Source organism: Doryrhamphus excisus, linkage group LG9, assembly GCF_037039965.1.
Source record: "Doryrhamphus excisus strain RoL-2023G ecotype Guam linkage group LG9, RoL_Dexc_Guam_v1.1, whole genome shotgun sequence".
Taxonomy (NCBI): domain Eukaryota; kingdom Metazoa; phylum Chordata; class Actinopteri; order Syngnathiformes; family Syngnathidae; genus Doryrhamphus; species Doryrhamphus excisus.
Window position 1 is genome coordinate 7,041,497 of NC_136365.1, and position 22,256 is coordinate 7,063,752.

Consider the following 22,256-nt stretch of genomic DNA (forward strand, 5'->3'; position numbering starts at 1 on the left):
TAGATTCCTAGATTTATAGTAGGTTTATTGTTGTGGTTGTAGTTTGCTGTATTGTATTTCAACACTCATAGGAAGTAACCAAAATATATTGAAAGCTTAATTCTTACTAGTAAAGCACTCAGAGGGCACAGACCTCTGCCAAGCTTCATTTTGCAGAACACATTGGGAACTTGTCCTGTATTATTTTTCCAAGTACCCTGGCAATTTTTGTGGCAATGTTGAAAGATCCTTAAATGGCGATCCGGTTCACCTCCAAAATTGATTCAGGAAGAATGGAAGAATCCATGTCCCATTTCTGAAAATTTCAGAAAATGTCATCCAAATCTATTCAGAACATATCAAGTAAAAATATGTGCTTGGTGGAGGTAAAAATATAAAAGTGCTTTTACTAAGCCCACCTGGCAACAATCCATTTTGTGTGTATAGCTTTAAGGCTAATGAGTTGTGTTCGTTCACACCTGTCACAGTGCCCTGTGCCTCCAAGAAGTGCTATTTCATATATTTCTTTCCACTTTATAATTCTAAACTATAAATCTGCACTTATCCAATCTAATATATGCCATATATCACATACAACAACAAAATGAGCATAAAAGGACCCCTTAAAAGGGGACCCGCAAAAGAAACTTTTTAGATCTTGCTGAATCTGCACCTATTCCAGCTGTATTTCCTTTGTTTTTTTTGCTTCCTGTCACAATTGTATGTTTTAATTTATTCCACCCACGGGCCGACTCCGCTTGGATTGAGCACACCTAACTATGAACCATATAAGGAAATCCGCCCATCTGTGACATCACAAAGGGGCAGTTTTACCACGCCTTTTGAAAACCGAGCGTTTTGAACAAACTTATAGCGCCTACTTCTGTAGCTGACTGACTGATAGTTGGTAGAGCTCTAGGCTTTATTTTAACACGTGTAGCAAAGCCTGTTTTTTATACTGGCCTACATGAAGTGGTGACATATCCACAAGACGGGCTCAACAGGCTACTAGCATGTCAGAGGTCTTATCATGCCGAAGAGGAAGGAGGTTTTTTCCTGCATACTGTCATGAAAAAGTAACATTTCAGGGCCTCGTCTCTCAAAAGTGGCACAAACAAAAAATGAAGATGATAGATTTGGGATTTTGTTGGACTCTAGACATTCCAATTTATGTATTGCGATGTAACTTGTATGCATGTTGAAATAAAATGAAACCGTTACCATTACCATTCCACTGTAAATATACCCCCATGTTCACAGCGGTCCACTGTTGCAAGTGCTAGTATGATCTCAGGCCCTATGCTGCCTGTGGTTTATGACCATGACAGTTTTACAGCACGACATGTTCCCCATGCCGCTCCTTAGTCCATGCTTGGGAGAACTAAACATGTCCGGGGTTACAGTCTACAACTTGTTACAATCCCTATTGTATCAGCGGAAGGAGGATAAGTCCACTTTGTTTCCTGGGAGGGCTTAACTAACAAAACACTGTGGCGATGACCTCATGATTGTTCAGACTTATTAGCGGATCTGGCAGGAATAGCTCACTACATGGCTTCCATTGCATTCCAGACCCAAAAACTTCAGAATGCGTGCACAGTGGAATAAGACCAGTGGTATTTTTACAACCAGGGGCTGCATACTGAAAAATAAAAGGTTCACTTTTACATTTGTTTTAAATCAAACCGTGTAGATATGCTGAAATATCTTTTTTACTTAAAAAAAACAGCCTGCATCTCAGCTTTTGTAATAATATGAAACTTTTCTCCTCACTTTTTTTGCTGTTTAAAATGTTTTTTCAAATATTTCATTGTTGTTCGTGTACATTGTTTCTTGTAATAGTATGACTTTAGTCTCCTAATATTTTGACTTTATTATTGCAATATTATAACTTTTTCCCAACCTAATTTTCCAAACATTTAATATTTCACCTTTATGCTACTTTTCCCCTTAATCTTAAACTTACTTTTTCAGTTTTTGTTTTTATTCCTATAAAATGACTCCTTTTTTTCCTCTCACCATTTTTAAAATTTTGTTGTTTAATCCTATTTGTAGAATGTGCCGAGGACCAATAAAAATACAACCATGGACCATAAATGGTGTGCAGGGCCACACTTTGGACACACCTGGTTTAGACTATGTGGAAAACATACGTTAATTGAAAGAAATGTCAGTATTAACAAACATTTCATTTTTATATCATTAATTTGCACGGCCCACACTCCCATTTCTGTGTGGAATTTGCATGTTCTCCCCGTGCATGCGTGGGTTTTCTCCGGGTACTCCGGTTTCCTCCCACATTCCAAAAACATGCTAGGTTAATTGGCGATTCCAAATTGTCCATAGGTATGAATGTGAGTGTGAATGGTTGTTTGTCTATATGTGCCCTGTGATTGGCTGGCGACCAGTCCAGGGTGTACCCTACCTCTCACCCGAAGACAGCTGGGATAGGCTCCAGCACCCCCGCGACCCTTGTGAGGATAAGCGGTTGAAAATGAATGAATGAATGATTTGCTACTAAATAAAAGCAAGCATTTTTTGTGCAAAAAATGCAAAACCTGAAACCTGAAAAGGCAACCAGCAAACGCATCACGATTTTACTTCTATAGGTGACTGAACTGTATGTTACTCTTTTATATAAATAACAAGATCTTTCTGATTGTGTGTGGCAGTGATAGTGGTCATGTGATCATTTAATTCTGCTTTCGTTTGTGTCTACAGGGGCTTTGGAAAACAAGGGTTCCAGTGCCAAGGTAAACCCAATTTCTGGTTTATTCAGAGAGGATGTTTGTTTTAATATGTATGTGTGATATGTCTGTTTATGAATTGTGACAGACAGGGGAAGATGGCCAGTGGTTATGTGGTTAACACTATCAATGTATGGATACACAAAACCTTCATTTTAATGTACCAACAGCGCTTACAGTACACCTGCATAATATTTTACTTGCAATTCTGGCATGCAACTCCAGTATTTACTCCCAACCTGAATGTTGATCGTTGCTCCAATGTGGAGAACGACTGAGATGGGCCTCAAAGAACATTGTTTTCCTCTATGTTGTAATTTTCCAAATATTTAGCAAGAAAGTGAAGCCCTAGCATACAACACAATACTGCAGTTTGAGAATAGCATTGCAGAAAGTGAGATTGAGCAAAAGAATGCTGAAGCATTGCTCTTGCTCTCCAAGGCCAGCAGGAAATCATTTTGTACTTGAAACGTCTCCTTGCTTTGTCACCCCTAACGAGTGTAGGAAATGTTGGACTTTGTGATGCTTGCTAGAAGTAGTGCATTTATTTAACAATGGTGAAAATATTATACAACATATATTATTCCTAGTATGCATAATATGAATAAGATATAGTATTAGTAACAATAAAACTTGCAAGTGCATTTTACATACACTTACCATAGGCATGAATTCCATTTACATTTTTTTACTTTTACCTAATGAATAATTAGAATTGTGTGGCACATCATACAGATCTTTTCTATGCTAACAAAGAGTAAGTCAGCTGCGGTCATGACTAACAAGAAGTTAATCGGTGCATGCACAGTATGATTTGACCCAGTCTTGATTGCAGAAAATTCCATGCATATGCAAGTGTATAAAGATACCTACAACTTACTTATTCTTGTTATGAAATAGAAGTTATCCAGCAGCTGAAAACATTTACGACTGTAGGTTAGCTTTGCCAGGTACGCTCCGGTCTGTTCAATTTCAGGTTGCAATCTGGAGATGAACAGCCACTTCTGTCGATTTGAGTAATGCTCCCCTGAGGAAGGAAGGCACATGTAGTAGTAGTTTGCCAGATCTTCTCAGCATCATTAAAATTCTTCACAAATAAGTGACTAATTTTAATCATCTCTCAGAATCAATAACATTCTTAAGAAATAAGTGGCTAATCTATTGATATGGGCTGCACAGTGGAAAAGTTAGGAGATCCGGGTTCGATTCCCCGCTCGGGCATCTCTGTGTGGAGTTTGCATGTTCTCCCTGTGCACTGATTTTCATCCCACATTCCAACTTAGATTAATTATTTATTCATTCATTCATTTTCTGCCGCTTTTTCCTCACGAGGGTCGCAGGGGGTGCTGGAGCCTATCCCAGCTGTCTTTGGGTGAGAGGCGGGGTACACCCTGGACTGGTTGCCAGCCAATCACAGGGCACATATAGACAAACAACCATTCACACTCACATTCATACCTATGGACAATTTGGAGTCGCCAATTAAACTAGCATGTTTTTGGAATGTGGGAGGAAACCGGAGTACCCGGAGAAAACCCACACATGCACGGGGAGAACATGCAAACTCCACACAGAGATGGCCGAGGGTGGAATTGAACCCTGGTCTCCTAGCTGTGAGGTCTGCGCGCTAAGCACTCGACCGCCGTGCCGCCCTTAGGTTAATTAGCGACTCCAAATTGTCCATAGGTATGAATGTGAGTGTGAATGGTTGTTTGTCTATATGTGCCCTGTGATTGGCTGGCGACCAGTCCAGGGTGTACCCCGCCTCTCGCCCAAGGACAGCTGGGATAGGCTCCTGCATACCCATGACCTTTGTGAGGATAAGCGGTACAGATAATGGATGGATTTCCCTTGGACCACAAGAACCTCAACTTAAATGCATAAGAAAACACCAATTGTTTTGTATATAAAAATGTCTCATTTACATTTGGTAACACTGAATGGTAATCAGAGCTCCCACACATCCCAACGTTGTCACCACCAGCATTTATTGCTGCATTTTTAGCGGCGTCCTCTTAGATGCAAGATAAAAGTACGTACTGTCACAGTCCACATCTAGCAGGTGTGACCAGGTGCAAAGCACGGAGGATTATTACTAGATTCCTCTCACCAGGGCATTCAGACACAAAGCTTGTATCTGTTGTAGACATAAAGATAAACACCCTGCAAGACATTTGAGCCTAATGATTAGAAGCTTTTCTCCTGAGGGTGTGAGACATTCAGAGGCCCTAGCTTGCTGCATCATTCTAATAAATGGAGATGCTTCGTGGAGTCTGACGTGTCTGTAGGAGGGAAATGTTCTCACTCTGTGTGGTGGTGGTGGTGGTGGTGTTGCCGTGCAAGCATCCGTGACTGCCAGCAACCCACCTGATGGCGGTCAGGTGGAAGTGCGACCGCGAAAGACTCTAAGGTGTTGACAGCACCTCGTGACGTGCTTTTATAGCAAGCTGTTATTTTTGCTCAGCTTTACTGGTACTGTCCCACCTTTTCATATATGAGATGGTCACGCAAAAACCTCCTAAAATTAATGCTATTTCAGTCAGAAAAGAAAAAAAAATGCCTGTTACATCATCACAGCATGTATATCAAACCATAAAGCTTTTTTGGAGGTGCTTTGGTGGTGGAATAGGTGTGTCCCATTATGTGCATTAATTAGTCGAGTCTATTATATATGTGTGTTCATGTCAAGGATTGTGGATGATGGGCAAAATTCCAAATAAAGTTTTGCTATGAAGTTCAAACATTTAACCAAAGACATAGAAAAGCATTTGCACGTAAATATAATACTGAAAATGGAAAAGGCTCACCCTTTCCTGGAATTTTCCAAGAATCAAATTTTCATAGACCTTAAAATCATGAGGATCAGACCCAAATGCATTGTAAAATATTGATTCAAGTTTTTCAATTTGTTCCGTGTAGACCTAGCCTGTATCAAAAATAAGTGTAAACCGTCCACATCTTCTTTTTTTTTTTTTTTTCATAAATTCCCTGCCCAGACATGTTGAATAAATAATGTCCACCTTATCAAGAGGCGATCGTTTCCATTGCAGCTTTTAAAAGTAGGAAAGGTCCTCACTTTGTAAGATCTGTTTCACCATAAATTATTAAGGCTAAGGCTCTCCTGTAAAGTGGAGGTCAGACCAGGCGGCCTCTCAGTCGCTGTTTGAAAATGACAAGATAATAAACGGGAGGATGGCATTTCTCTTAACGGGATTGACATTTCATTTTCATCCCCATAAATGTCCTTTTGCTAAAAATAGGGCAGATTGCACGGTATTACATCACTAGTGTAGTTACATTGTCGACTATGAAGCAGGACATTTCAAGGATTGATTTGGCTTTTTTTGAAATACAAAATATATCCCAGTTTAGAAGCTCATTAAATGAATATGTGGGTGCATTTTTGGATTAATCCGTGAAGCAAATGTTCTGTATAGATGTCAGTTTTAGCAGTTGGCATGTTCGAGCTTCGTTCATTCATTCATTCATTTTCTACCGCTTTTTCCTCACGAGGGTCGCGGGGGTGCTGGAGCCTATCCCAGCTGTCTTTGGGCAAGAGGCGGGGAAAATCCTGGACTGGTTGCCAGCCAATCACAGGGCACATATAGACAAACAACCATTCACACTCACATTCATACCTATGGACAATTTGGAGTCACCAATTAACCTAGCATGTTTTTGGAATGTGGGAGGAAACCGGAGTACCCGGAGAAAACCCACCCACACACACAGAACATGCAAAATCCACACAAAGATGTCACCAGTGCAGTTCCTATTGTGTTATTAATGTAAGATATATTTTATGACATACTTATTCGCAAGATTGTGCGTTTTAACTGGAGATTCTTTTTTTATTGGCCCAGTCCATGATTCCTTATTCCCTTAATGTGGAAATCGTACCCTAAATGTAGTGTCTACACCCTGTCAACATGACATGAGCAATGAAATGCTAGAGTAAAGTTAGCGTTGCGGAAACTCGTCTCGATGGTGTCTGCCTTGTGAACAATCTCTCTGTTGACTGTTGGCTACTTTTCTTGCAGAGTCTTATTTCAAGGCTTTGGCCTGCTGCTCCTGTGCACTTCCACTCATCACATTTATCCTTCAGCAGTAGTTCTCGTCTGTGACTTGTTTTTTTTTTTGGGATCAAGCTCAGCATTGCTATATAGATGTACCATAGCTGTCTGGTGGACTGCTCGCTGCCCTCCTTAAAGCAGCGATATGTAGGAACAGTTGTGTGAAATACATGCCTATGCTATTTTAAATTGTTGGTAATGGATTAGTTTATTTCCAACATGCTTAAAACATGTTTAAATAGACAGAAAAAAAAGAGTAGGAGGAAGCAGAGCTTATTTAATTCTACTCTTTCTCCATGTGTCAGTATTTAATTTTTTCCTTTCCTGTGCTTAACATGTACTAAATTCCAATTTGGTAACCAGTTTATAGATTATTCAGTAATAATCCATTCATTCTCTATGTGGCTTATCCTCATTAGGGTCGCGGGGAGTGCTGGAGCCTATCCCAGCTGTCTTTGGGCTAGAGGCGGGGTACACCCTGGACCGGTTGCCAGCCAATCACAGGGCACATATAGACAAACATTGCCAATTAACTTAACATGCATGATTTTGGACTGTGGGAGGAAACTGGGAGTACCTGGAGAAAACCCACACACTCACGGAGAGAACATGCAAACTCCACACAGATATGTGTAAGTGGAGATTCAAACCCTGATCTTCCCAATCTCCTGACCATGTGACCGGCGAAAGGGATAATGCTTAACATTGTTATCATGTATAAATTGTATTTGTACTGCAGCAAAGTGGGGAAAGCGCTCATACCCCTTCTAGAAATATAGATCACTACTTGACCCTCACATGACATCACACACTAGAACAAGTCAGGGCACAGGTGATTAGCGAGCCTGCTAGAACGGGTGTGGAGTCTGTAATTTTATGGCTAACTGGCGCTAGGCTGGACTTAATAGCTCCCAGACACCTATGGTATTAACTTCTTATCAAATTCTTATCAAAATATAACATGGATTCTAGACAAAGCAATCAATGAATTGTCTGGGGATGAACACACTCACTTTAACAAAAATTGACCTTATAAATATTAAATTGCTCTCCTCAAAGGCTGCGTTTGTTAATGATCTCATAAGAGACCACAGTCTTGATACAATAGGTCTTTGCGAGACCTGGTTGAAACCAAATTATTTTATATCACTTATTGAGGCATCTACCCCCAATTTTTGGAGTTCTTGCGCATTCTTATAGGAAAGTGGGGTGTTGCCCTAATCCGTGAATCCGTTCTTAACTTAAAATCATTTGAGGTCCTTGTCTTGCGATCAACAGCATTGTTGACTTGAGAATAATTACGGTACGCTTGTTCCATCTTATTTATGCACATAGCTTGGAGCTGTTTGAACAGTGCTTAGAATATCCGCCATAGAGTCAACTACGTGCGTGTCGACATTTGAAAGGTAAATCCCATTTGTGTTAATGCTGGCTAGAACACACATTCTCTCATTACCTGTAATTGTTACTTCACCTTTGCTCTGACAACTTGATCAAATTGCAATTTGGCCTGTGTGTTTCCTCCTAAGACTGCAATACAGCTGGTGAAAAGAGGAAGCGATTTAGCCTAATAGTCTTTTGAACAAGAATACGCTTCCTTCAGAGCACCAATACACACAAGGTGTGAGTGAGTGTGTTATGGTACCACATGAGAAAAACAATTACATGCACGAAAACAGTCATAAATAGTTTCAAACTTTTCACACAATTTAGGTCCTTTCAGCTTGTTTAGCCATGTGGGTAGAGGACAAGAATGCTACATGCCAAAAGCTGCCAATTGGATAACGTAGCTTTCTACAGCTTGGTAACATTTGAATGTGTATTCTGCCACTGGTGCCATGAGCTTCCATGATAGCATGTACAAAAAGCGTATACATAGTGTATACATACAAGATGGGTGTGTTTTTCAGTCACATAGTCTACATCAGTGATTTTCAACAACTGTGCATGAGAAATCATCAGGTGTGCCATGAGGAATTATTCAATATTACTTTTTAAATTAACATGTATTAATAATTTTCTGCAAATATTATGTAATTGTCGCGTGTCATTGGTGTAAAGACTGGCAGAGCAATGTAATATTCGTCCGTGTGGCAACACGTAACTGATTGCCTCGTTCCTCTAATAGAATTAGTGATGCACGTGAGAGGTAGTGGTGACATTTTGTAACATTGTTTGTTAAATTAGAATGCAGGATCAAAAGAATCTGCTGTGGCGAGTCCGTAATCAGGAAAAAACTGAAAGAAGCAAATAATGTTGGTCATTGGTGTGCCGCAAAATTTTTCCAATGTAACAAAAGGTTGAAAAACACTGGTCTACATGTGTTAATCTGATTCTGATCCTGGAAAAGTCGAGCATGATATAATTAAGCTGGTTTGAACCAAATTCCTGCAATAGGACTGACTGGGGTACTTTTTGCACCACAGTTTGTGTTGTCTCTGTGTCCTGTTGTGAGTTCTGCAGATGTGCATGCTGTGGTCTCGATACAACAACAGTATCAAAAAAATTGGTGGTGGTGTGAAGAACTGTAGAGTCAATATGCTGAAATCCATAGGTCGCTGGCTCAAATCCAACTGGAAGGGACTTTTAAGGTGCCCACTGTGACGCAATGTTAACTCTTTCTGTGCTGCTGTTAAAAACCCTCGCTCTCAGGGCGTGACTATCGCCTGCTTGTTGTTGGAAAGACTCTACCCTTGCATGACTTTCCCTCTTCTACATGTCCGGTCTTTTCATTGCTTGCTGTTAAAACAGCAGAAATTAGCACTTAGTGTCCAATCTGTACTCTTTGGCAATAACATGGTATGACAGGCCACCTGCTGCTTCCTTGGCTCCAACATCAAGATTCATTCACGTTCACAAAGCAGAACAGTGTAATGCAAATGTGTCTATGTGTGTGTTTACAAGGCAGGGGGCGAGGGGGGACAGAGGTCAACAGGGGCTATATTTAACATTGCTCTTCTATCACTCAAAGACAGGTCACTTTTGGAAAAGATTTTAAATCCGCTCGAATAACTGATAAATAATACAAAAGATTTCTAGGTTTATAGTTATGCTATGTTCTGTAAAATTGATATTATGTGACTATTATGTGACAGAGTTGACATACAGTATGTTATTTAAGTTCTGTAGGTTGCGTTTAAACCTTCCTCAGTGTATGTATTGTGTTTGCGTACACTAACTAACTCTTTTACTCCTGGACTGCCACACACAAAAGGGTGAAAATATGGTAAAACATGCACCCCTGCTATTATTTTTTTATGACAGATACACCACATGGTGGTGCTTTTATTAACCTGCCCCGTTCAGCAGCTTAGTCATGCAGTATGAGTGAACTGGATGATTGTTTTGCCACAGCAGTATTGCTTTACAACAGGCGTGTCTGGTATATACAGACGAAAGAAAAGACAGCGTTAGGTCACATGATTGACTGTGATTGAGGTTTGAGTAGGGGATGTTAGGGAAGAGAAGTGACCCAGATGTACTACAGATGGTGAGAGCACTCACTTCATCACCTGTTTCTGTAGTGCTGGATGGGCCAGATAGTCAGCTGGTGCAGGAATAATCGGGAATAATAGTAGTTGTGAGAACCCATTGAAGAACCTTGGAACTGAATATGGAGCCTAGTCATACCAGCAGACACAGCAGTACATGTACATGCTATACTGTTTTATGTTGGTACAAAAATAGATCTACAAATCACCTGTAGCAGACATATCTACGTATGTTGCTCTCTGCAGAGGTGTGAAGGGAGTAGTCACGTGGGCATAGGCAGATATGTGCACTTGTGGAAGTAATACAGGAAACACATTTCTTTTTTTCATATCCGCCATCGTAATCACCAAAGTATGTAAGTTTGTCAACCTGGTTTCGTTTCATGCCTTATCTCTGTGATAGCTGAGTGAATAATAAACCCACCAAGCCCAAGATATTGACTGAAGTGTGCCTTAAATGGGAGGACCCTTTCTTACCCTCTCAGCAGCAAAAGGTAAAAGGAGGTCGCAATACTTGCTTTTTTCACTTCTGGGTTTCAGCCCTCCCTTTTGAGATTGACGCATGTACAGACTGCCTGCTCCAATGATTGATCGATGATCGAAACTGGTTTCCAATCCAAGTATCTTAATTCCATAGGTGTTTAGTACATGCATTTTAAAACATTGGTTTCAACCATATTCATTCAAAATCTTTTTGTGCATGTAAATGTACCTGCTGTAGCAGATACAACTGTGCTATTTAAAATACACACAGTTACTCCCCTTGTGAGCACTGTTTACATATAATAATAATAATAATAATAATACAATTTATTTGTATAGCGCTTTTCAAAAATACTCAGACACTTTACAGAAGAATGGAGTTGAATAAAGCAAGTAAACAGAAGACACACCAAAATACAACATTCATTTGTTAATACATATTTAAAACATGAGTAAAAGCACAGCAGTCAAATATAAAAAGTTAGACATTAAAAACAGATTTAAAGAGGTGGGTTTTTAGTTGTTTTTTGAAACTGGGAAGGTCAGGGCAAGCACGGAGTGAATGGGGCAAAGAGTTCCAGAGGGTGGGGGCAGCGATGGAGAAGGCTCTGTCTTCTCTGTCTGAAGGCTCTGACAACATTGTCCCAATAGGCTGACAAACAGTAGTCCTTTCTAGTACAAACACTACTAAACACACACACACACACACACACACACACACACACACACACACACACAAAATGTGTGTCTTTCAAACACACAGTGAGAATCTAGATGATAAATAATGCAAGGTGCTGTGATGGATTTGTCTAATCTTAATGCAGCTGGTCTGAATTGATTAGTGAGGAACAGGAAGAGAGGTGAGAGACTTTCGGGGAAATCCAAACTGCTTAGCCACTTTAATATTGCCTCTTCAGGTTGAAAGCTATCACACTCTAATTATCTTTCAGAAATCTAACCCTTATTCAGATTTAGCTTCAAAACAATATTGTCGTGACAAATTACATTTGTGGCACCTCTTATGGGTTGTGTTGAAAATGCTTTGGAAGACGTATAATACATTTATCCTCAAAGTTTTCTAATTATGAGACAAAAGGTCAATGACTTATGGGAAATAAAGTCCCTCCCGTGCCCCCTGCCAAGACGTTTTGCATGTTGGCAATCACATATTGCTTAAAAAATTTGAAAGGTGTGTGGCAAATTTCGTAGTATTTTGACAAAATCTAATTGATTTGTTTTCACTGTGTTGTGTTTTTTTTTTTTTTACAATGCCCACTGACGTGCAAGTTCTGAGTGAACTAAAGATCGGAGGCATGTTCTTCAACACATAACACACTTCTGGCCTTCAAAGTAAGAGCACTGTTTGCCAAATTTTGTCGAATTATGTAAACGAAATAAGGGTGCCATAAAAAATAACTTCAATACATTTTCTTTCACCCTAATCACAGGCATTCCAATTTTGTAGAAGGCTGACATCCTACTGGAAAAGTGAGCTAACCTACATCCATTTCTGAATTACGAGGCAAAATTGGTCAATGATGTATTGCATCAATAAATGTAAGGATTTTTGTTTAATGGGTATTCTATTAATAAATACACTCTATGCTGGTAAAATAAGCGTAGAAGTTAAAAAACGCAATTCTAGAAAATTTAAATGGAAACATTGAAATTTGAAAAAAAAAATGGAATTCGGGATAAAATACAACACTTTACATTGGGTCCCCCTGTAGAGTTAAGTTAGGTTACTAGATTCTGGGTGCATGTGAGTGAACAGAGAGGAATATTTATTATTTATTTTTAATTTTTTCTATTTTTTTATTTTGTTATTTTTTTAATTTTTTAATTTTTTATTGTTTTGTTTTAATTTTTAAATTTTTAAATTTTTAAATTTTTAAATTTTTAAATTTTTAAATTTTTAAATTTTTAAATTTTTAAATTTTTAAATTTTTTAATTTTTTAATTTTTTAATTTTTTAATTTTTTAATTTTTTAATTTTTTAATTTTTTAATTTTTTATTATAGTTGTGTGTGTGAATGGACGGACAAATATTTATGTCTCGCATTAATGTGAATGGATAAAAATGTGTTTATGTGAATGGTGTAACACGGGCACACAATTTTCCAAACAACACTGAGTGATGGCCCAACAGAGCTTTGAACCGGGATCTCTTAACTGTGAAGGCAGATGTCCTAACCACTACTCTGCCAAATGGCAGTCCTAACGGTATGAATATATTTCGACCAATGCAGTTCTCTTTGGGTTTATTCTTCCGTTTTGTTGACAATCATGTTTGGGGGATCAGAATTACAGAATTGTTGCTTAATGGGGGGGGATTAACAATAGCTTTTACTTCAATGAAGGACTTTTCATGAATGGGCCACCTGTTCGTCATTTGCCTGTCGTAAGCGTGCCCATTTACGCAGATTAACTTTTGGGCTGGACGGGAGCAGAAGGGAACAATCCTTCCCTGCGCTGGTGAATTGATGCTGTCAACAGTTTGCAAATCCTCACATTTGTCTGCAAGCAAAGTAGGCCTCTGTGGTGACTGCTCGGTCCCAAAGCTGGATTGTCTGCATTGGCATTTTACACTGACCTTGTGTTGGCCTGTTAAAGTAAACCCTTGTTCTTAACTTACTGCGTAGCGATCCTCTAAAATCCCATGAGGTTACTCTTTAGGCCAGGTGGTGTCAGGATTTATTGATTAGCGTTGGTTAGGCTTGTCCCGGTAATGGATATCTTGATTTATCGAATGATAATATCGAAGAAACAGGTCGGTAATTATGAGTCCTCGACAAATTGACATAATTTGTTACAATGGCTGGAAGACAAGAGGGCTCACTCTGCATGTGTCTGTGCGCATTGGCTATATATGAAATGAACACAACGAAGCTACACTAGTGCTGGCAGTTAGCAAGCAGATTCGAATATGACTGAAGATTGGTCACGCTCCCAAGCGCTCCTGAGGACTTCCGGATACGTTGGTCGGCGTTTACTGAGTGCAGCTCATATCAGGAAGATCGGACATCAGTAGAATTCGGTGTGGAGAGCCATCCAAAATTTCTTTGTGTGCTCACTTCTAAATGCGCAAACCTCATTATCTGACGCTTTGGCAACACGAGAATACAACATTGTAACAACATTTATAAGTCAGAAAAGTGAAAAACGCATAATAGATCCCCTATAAGTGTGTCAGTTGTGCAGTGCAACAAACATTAGTAGCCGTGTTTTATTATTACATAACACTAACTTAGACTTGCCTAATTTTTGCTTTGCCAAGCACAAAAAAGACCCTCAAGGGTAAAGAAAGTGACATTTTTGTGCTCCACTTGAACAAGTTCAACAAGTTGAACTTGTGTTCAGAGAAAGTTTGCATGCTCTTCCTGTGTATGCGTGGGTTTTTTCCGGGTACTCAATTTTCCTCCAAGATCACAAAAGGTTAATTGGATAATTGGAGACTCCAAATTGTCCATAGGTATGAATGTGAGTGTGAATGGTTGTTTGTCTATATGTGCACTGTGATATGCTGGCGACCAGTCCAGGGTGTACCCCGCCTCTCTCCCAAAGACAGCTGGGATAGGCTCCAGCATACCCGCGACCCGAGTGAGGATAATAGAAAATGGATGGATGAAGCTTAGTGTGAAGTGTGAAGGTGTACCTTTCAGAGGTGCACCTCTCTTTTGGTTGGGATCAGAATGCTTTTAACAGTAAGAGGGGCTTGCTTAATCCCTAGGGAGCAGCAGCACTGAACAAGGATTAGAGTGGGATATGAATGTCTGAATGCATTAGAGGTGTATTGGATAGCTTCATGATGCAGCAAAGACTAATGCACCAGACTCTGAATTACAGTATAATCTGCATTTAATTGCCCAGAGTTTTGATGTGATAATGGTATTATCTAATGGAGGGGCTCTAAGAAAAACAACAGGAAGGCACTGTCAGTTACAGACTGTTGATCTGATGAGATGTTTTAGACCTTCTCGACTCGATTTGTAACAATGAAAATGTCAAACATAAGACAGCAGAGTCTTATCATTCACTATTGAATTGTATAGCACTGGGTCTTAAATTAATATTATTGAAGAATATTTTCTATATGATATACTGTATACCTGCAAAAAATGCTGAACCTCTCCAGGAGAAAATGTTGATATATAGGATGTGGATATGAGAAGAGAGGTATAATCTAAAATAACTATTCAAGCTATCCCAAAATGCCCAAGGCTGTTGAGTATAAGCAGAAGGTGTTTCTAGCCTCCAGCAGATAATCATAGCAAGTGTGTATGACATTGATGTGTATTACAGCAGAAATACATATGAACAACATATTAGTACATATTATGTAATTCTAACAAATACTAGTAAAATATAATGAAATAATGGACACAGAACATTTATATAAGTGCAATAACAAACCATATATTCCTTACCAGGGTGTATAGCATATTTTTTAAGTAAATTAATTATTATTTGCTACAATTTTGTATCCTAATATTTTTTTTACATAATGATACAATTAAAGTCAATAAATAAATACATTTGATTCCATCTTCGTAAAAGCATTACTATTCAACTGCTTGTGCTTCGCCCTTGAATTTGGAGATGTGTGTGTTCATTGCTATTTGGTTGGAAGGGACTGTTGTCCTGGTAGCAGAGTTCTACATTGATTTTATTTTTTCCTGTTTACTCCTCCTGGTTGTCAGTGATAAGACTATAAATCTCATCATTTGCATCCCTGATTGGCCTGATGGATTCTGCTGTGACCCCTTCTCCTTGGATTTAATGCCCCCTGATCTCGATTGTTAGTCGTTTTAAGCTATAATATATTAAGAGTCCCTCGTCATCTTCTCTGATCCGATAACTTTTGCTTCATTCATTCATTCATTTTCTACCGCTTTTCCTCACGAGAGTCGCTGGAGCCTATCCCAGCTGTCTTCAGGCGAGCGGCGGGGTACACCCTGGACTGGTCGCCAGCCAATCACAGAGCACATATAGACAAACAACCATTCACACTCACATTCATACCTATGGACAATTTGGAGTCACCAATTAACCTAGCATGTTTTTGGAATGTGGGAGGAAACCGGAGTACCCGGAGAAAACCCACACATGCATGGGGAGAACATGCAAACTCCACACAGAGATGGCCGAGGGTGGAATTGAACCCTGGTCTCCTAGCTGTGAGATCTGCGAACCAATCACTCGTCCGCTGTGCCACAGCTTTTGCTTAATTTTTTTTTTTTCTGAATTTTCTTACCCGAGCCAACATTCATGAGTGACGATATGAACACAACACATGTTCTAAACACAGCTCTAGAAAGAAGTCATTATCAGCTAAAACTACACAACTAATTTGTCTCAGCACTAAATCCCACTCTTTCACACGTACCCACCTTGCATATGCTTTAAATTTTGCACATAAAGTGACTGTATGCAGCAGATTTCTCCTGCTGCCAAGACGGTGCCAATATATGAACATTTTCCTACTTTGAGTAAGCCTTGCAGTTTTGGGTACCTATACACTATACCCCACCTCTCGCCCGAAAGCAGCTCTAGCATGACCCTAGTGAGGTATAGAAAATGGATGGATGGTAGCTAAGCATGTTCCCTCTCACAAATAAACTGGTGGGAAAAAAAGCTCCTTATGTAACAAGTGCTGGTGGATGAAGGTTATTTTCTTTTCCATTCATTTTCATACCAAATGAAACTCTGTTTTTCCACTACTTTCTCTTCTGTGTTTGAAGAGGAACATCTATGAGTGCAGAAAAGACCTCTGACAACTTCACCTTGAAGTTACATCTCAAGTGCTTCCCGGCGATTGATTTTTACCTGAAATTCTTATTTTTAACATGACTTTCAATCCAACCATTTACTCAACATGAAGCGCTTTGCTGTTAAAATACGGCTCATGTTTTATGGCCATTCGTGTAAATTGATTCATAAAGGTAATGATATGTGCGGTACATTTCACTGATATCACTAAATCATGATACAATACCAAGAGTGACTCTTACCTTTTGATTTAATGTTTAATCATGTTTAATAGCTGTGTGTCTAAGCTGTTCAACATACACATAGTGTGTCCACTTTATTTTGAAATATATGTAAATTGAAAAGAGCCTATCTTCGGGCGAGAGGCGGGGTACACCCTGGACTGGTCACCAGCCACATCACATGGCACATATAGACAAACAACCATTCACACTCACATTCATACCTATGGACAATTTGGAGTCTTCAATTAACCTAGCATGTTTTTGGAATGTGGGAGGAAACCGGAGTACCCGGAGAAAACCCACACATGGGGAGAACATGCAAACTCCACACAGAAATGCCCGAGCAGAGAATCGAACCTGGGTCTGTGTGGCTGTGTGGCCTGCACACTAACCACTTACGCAGCCTGTCTTTTTTTTGTCTGTGAAAAATGCAATTCCCATGGGTTAGTACTGTAAAACAGGCATTAAATAAATTTCAGGTTTGTGTCAAACAGTACATTTGTTTCACACAATTACAGCCCCCCCCCCCCCGAAAAAAACAGTTGGGTTGGTTTGCCCTGCCAACAAGATGCCCCTTATTTGCAACATGCCAGTTAATTTGTCCATTTTATTGTATTATTATTTCATATTTTTGTTGCTGACAAACTTGTGCTCCACACCCTAGTCCAGGGTTAGACCTTAGTCTAGAGCCCTGATTTGAGGGTTTTAGCTGTGTTTAGACACACAACTAACAGTGAGGTTATTAACCATGTTTAAGTAGGTAATCCTCCCAAGCGCTGTCGAAAAGCACTTTAGTGTTCCTCCTAAAAAAAAAAAAGAAAATGTTCCCAGAATGGACATTAAATTATTCTGTTACCTTAATCCCTCTACATGCCTGCATAATCCTGACACAGTTACAAAGTGCTGTTTAATCCAAGACAAAATATTTAATTGACACTCATAATCCTTTTTCACAATGAAATGTATTCCAGAATCAACACTCATATATTACCAGACACCAGTACAGAGGTCGATTGTGGAGACAACCGCATAGCACATTTTCATGCATATTAATTTATATGTATTTGTGTAAAGTCTGTATTAAGTAAAATGCCCTCCATTACATTTACACCTTAAGCTGGATCTGTCTCAGAATGTAATGGGTACTTCCTTGACCCACGGCCAAGTCTTCTTTTACTTTTCATGAAAGTTGGCAGACAGAAATATAACAGAAAACACATCCAACCTCTTTTGGCAGGAGGACGTTTTTACACTTTATAATAATAAATAATATAATTTCAGTATAATATCACAGGCAAAAGCTACATAAAATCTTCATCTATTTGCCTTTGAGTCTTCCTTATGCGACACTGGAAATAATGGACTTCCACCTTGCTCAAAATAAAGTGGAAAGAGTCCACTAATAAGAGAAACTGGAGCATTACAGCAGTCTAGAAGGGATGAGAAGCAAATTGACCGTGGCTCAAATGCTCAGTGTAAAAGTAAGCAGCAGGGGCCGGGAGAGGGAGGGAGATTTACGCCCAGGTCCATCACTATACAAATACCATATGTGTGAGTACGGCCTTATACTGTAATACACAAGTAACACTCCTGTGAGACCAATCAAGATGATGATACTGTAACTGTACCTGTACATTTGTAAAGCCTCATCTGGAATAGCAGTATTTGCACTTACGCAATGCCATATAAAAAATATCTTACCCTTATGAAAGTATTGAACATACTGAGCCGCACCTAACCTTCCAACTACACTGTGTTCTTTTGTTCATATACACTTTGCTCACATGCATTATTTATTTTGAATGCCTAAAGCAAGCATCCATCCATCCGGTTTCTGTACTGCAGTGCTTGTCCTCATTAGGTAGCATGGAAGCAAATTATTTGGGCTGAAGCTATGGAATATATGGGTATTCTACTGAAAATGTATTTGAGTAATTGGATAAAACTGTTTTAATTTTCTAAAGAGCAACAATAGATACACCAGGTAATATGACATTTGACTTAATAATGCACCACTATTTGGTTTCTTACAATAGAGCCCGACCGATTAATCAGTGGACTGATTATGATGTATCAGTGATTAACTCATTCAATCCCTGCCATTTTTCAAAAGCCGTCCCTCTCAGTATCAGCAGTTTTGTCCCTTGTCTCTTGTATTAAGTCGAGTAACGTGACATTTTTCTTATTTTGCTTGCGAAAAGTTTTCAATAGCTTGTATATATATGACTAATTTATATTGGCAAGGTGTACAACACCTATAAATGAAATCACAGAGGCATGTCCTTATGTTGACCCTGCTACTACGTCATTAAGTTCCTTGTTCTAATCTTTGCAGTGAATCATATTTTTGGTATTTAAAAAGAAGAGAAATAGGTCTAGGTATGAATTGATATTACTAAGACTGAATTGCTTATTAACTGATGTTGATGACTGCATTTATGAACCCTAAATGCAGATTGGCTGATTACACTAGACTAGAAGATTTTGAGTTTTTCAAACTAAAATGAATGTAGTGGAACACATTAGGATATTTTATACATCAACCACGTTGATTCATTTTATACAACAAACACGTCCTTGTTCCATTACACAGTATTGTCTGTTAGAGATGACCAGTTACTGATATGTGGGCATACCATATTCATAAAGTTGCCACACAATTGTCATTGTCGTCATAATTAAGGGAAAGCCTTAATTAACCCTGCACACGGTTAATGTTGTGTTAGTAAGGTATTAATATCAATCTGATTGATTTGTGTGACATAAATTCTACCTTTTCTCTGACCTTTCACTCCTTGTTGCTGCAACATTGAATACGTGCTGCTGTGGTATGTAAGTGTTTGCTCCCACACTTTCCACATCTTCTGAATGTTTGTTTTTCCTCGTCTTGTTGTTTTCTCTCACCTCTTCAGTCTTCAAGTAAACGTCTGCTTCCTTCTTCCCCTGCGTGGGTTATGTAAGCGATTTCTCGAAGCAGGAAAAATAAAAATTTGTGTTTATTTTTTGTCATTCAGGTACTCAAATTAGTCGAGATTTAATTTCACCCGGACTGATTATCTTCACTTTTTACTTCCAATAGGCATACTATGATAACATAGTGTACTGTGTATAATATCACACAATATAAAAGTGTGGATCGCCTCATATATTCCTGTGTACAGCTACCACAGGAATAACAAACTTTATTGTGGGATGTAGATGAGCTGCGCGGTCATAAAGTGCCTGCTCATGTTTTCCGTATTACACATGATGAAACTCCTTCACTGTAACCACCTCTTGCGTTTCTCCCTCTCCGTCATCCATCTCCCTGCAGTCACTCTTTCTATATGTCATCACCCTGCACCGTCGGCGATTACACCCTATGTAAACATGATACACACATTTCATCTTCTTAGTTCCAGCAGCACCCTCTGCCATCTCTGTGTGGAGTTTGCATGTTCTCCTCGTGCATGCATGTTTTTTTTCCCGGGGACTCCGGTTTCCTCCCACATTCCAAAAACATGTTAGGTTAATTGGCGACTCCAAATTGTCCATAAGTCTGAACGTGAGTGTGAATGGTTGTTTGTCTATATGTGCAGCATACATATATATGTAACGCACATATATGTAAAGCACACAGCCCTGGAAAATACCTTCTGCGTTGTGTTTGTGTTGTAATATCTTTTAAGGGTTGAACTTTGCTCAAGGTGGTGGTAGGATCATAATGATGTGGAGTGAGTCTTTGCTGGCATGCAAAGGTCAGTTGTACATGGTGAGTGTTTGTTCAGCGGTATACTTCCTTAATATATCAAGAGAGCTACTATCATCGCAAAGGAAATAATTTTATAAGATGCAGGCCATATTCCAATTTTTTTGGCTGGTATTGGACCGATATCTGATATCACTATCGGATTGGGCCACACCTACTCTAAATTTTTTGTATATATGTGCGCTGTGACTAGGAGATCCGGGTTCGAGTTCCCGCTTGGGCATCTCTGTGTGGAGTTTGCATGTTGTCCCCATGCGTGCGTGGATTTTCTCGGGGTACTTCGGTTTCCTCCCACATTCCAAAAACATGCTAGGTTAATTGGTGACTCCAAATTGTCCATAGGTATGAATGTGAGTGTGAATGGTTGTTTGTCTATATGTGCCCTGTGATTGGCTGGCGACCAGTACAGGGTGTACCCCGCCTCTGGTCCGAACACAGCCGGGATAGGCCCCAGCATAGACAGCAAAGAATAAGCATAGACAGCTACAAATGTAATTTTGCACAGGAAGCAGACAGACAAGGAGAAAAGTGGGCCCTGCCAAATGAGCCCATTTCTATGGCGAGGTGGTAGCCAGTATGAGGTCATCAGTCACCTTCTCACTGAGTTGTAACTTTAGCAACGTCACTCTCATCCATCTCCTCCTTCTCCGACCCCCCCACCCCCCACCCCACGCCATCAAGTGCCGTCACGACACTTATCACTGGCTGCTGTGTGCTTCCCTTTTGTGCGGTTCATGCTCATTACAAGGTGTATAGCAACGCTGACAGCGTGTGTTTGGGTCTTTATGTGCGCCTGTGACCTCATGGCTTCAAGAAGAGGCCATTGTGACTCTCCACTGTGTGCATTCTTCACGTCACATGTCATTTTGTGAAAAGTCTATTGTGATGGAGTCATGTGTTTTGTGTTACTTGACAGGTTTTATGAATGACTTGCTATTTTGGGGTGAGCGTCTGAGGCTGATAACAGTGAATGAATGATACACAATCAGAAAATGCAGTAAGGGAACTCATCAGTCATGCACTATATTAAGGATCGACCGATACATCGGCCGGCTGATATTTGCGTTCTTTACCTGAATCGGTATCGGCCAATACGCGTGTGGGATAGTAGCAGCCGTGTCTGCTATCAGAGGTCTTTAGGGAGCACAACACGAACTTTAATGATGAGAGAAATGTTTTATATCGTACTAAATTGTGTCAGTGTGATGTGTTTGTGCTTGTGGGGGCGGGGGGGGATGTGCGTCCCCCTGCGGAGGAGCAGTCATCACATTGATGCTAGATAAAACTTAAACTATGACAGAAATGTTTTGCACATGGTTGATAATAAGTTGATAATGCCGTTTAAATGTGTGTTTAAGAAAGCTGAATCCTACTGTGTTCAGTGTTTACATTTAAATAAATATTTGTTTAAACCTGTAATATTTGTTATCATTGTCATTTTTTCATGTAAATTGAGGCAGCAAAAGCAGTATCGACCACAAGTATCGGCCCGAGCAAAATCGGCCATCGGCTAAGGATGATGGAAAAAAATTCGGTATCGGCATTGGCCCAAAAAAAACCCATATCGGTCGATCCCTAGACTATATGGACAAAAGCAGTGATGCACACCACTTTGGCTGTATTTACTCAGGTCTTAATGCTCAATTTTAATATAGTTAATCTTAATCAGATTTTTAAAGTGAGGGTCACCTACATGTCGGAATTCATGTTTCCCTTAATGAACCACAGCTCCTCTTTGCTGC

At 39.6% G+C, this 22,256-nt stretch overlaps 1 protein-coding gene across 1 annotated transcript in view; it reads left to right on the forward strand.

The window, feature by feature from the left end:
* Positions 1–22,256, forward strand: part of prkcaa (protein kinase C, alpha, a) — a 99,580-nt gene that overhangs the window by 978 nt on the left and 76,346 nt on the right. The window contains exon 2 of the mRNA XM_058072618.2: positions 2,701–2,732. Coding sequence (XP_057928601.1) covers positions 2,701–2,732 — 32 coding nt within the window. The remainder of the gene's footprint in view (positions 1–2,700; positions 2,733–22,256) is intronic.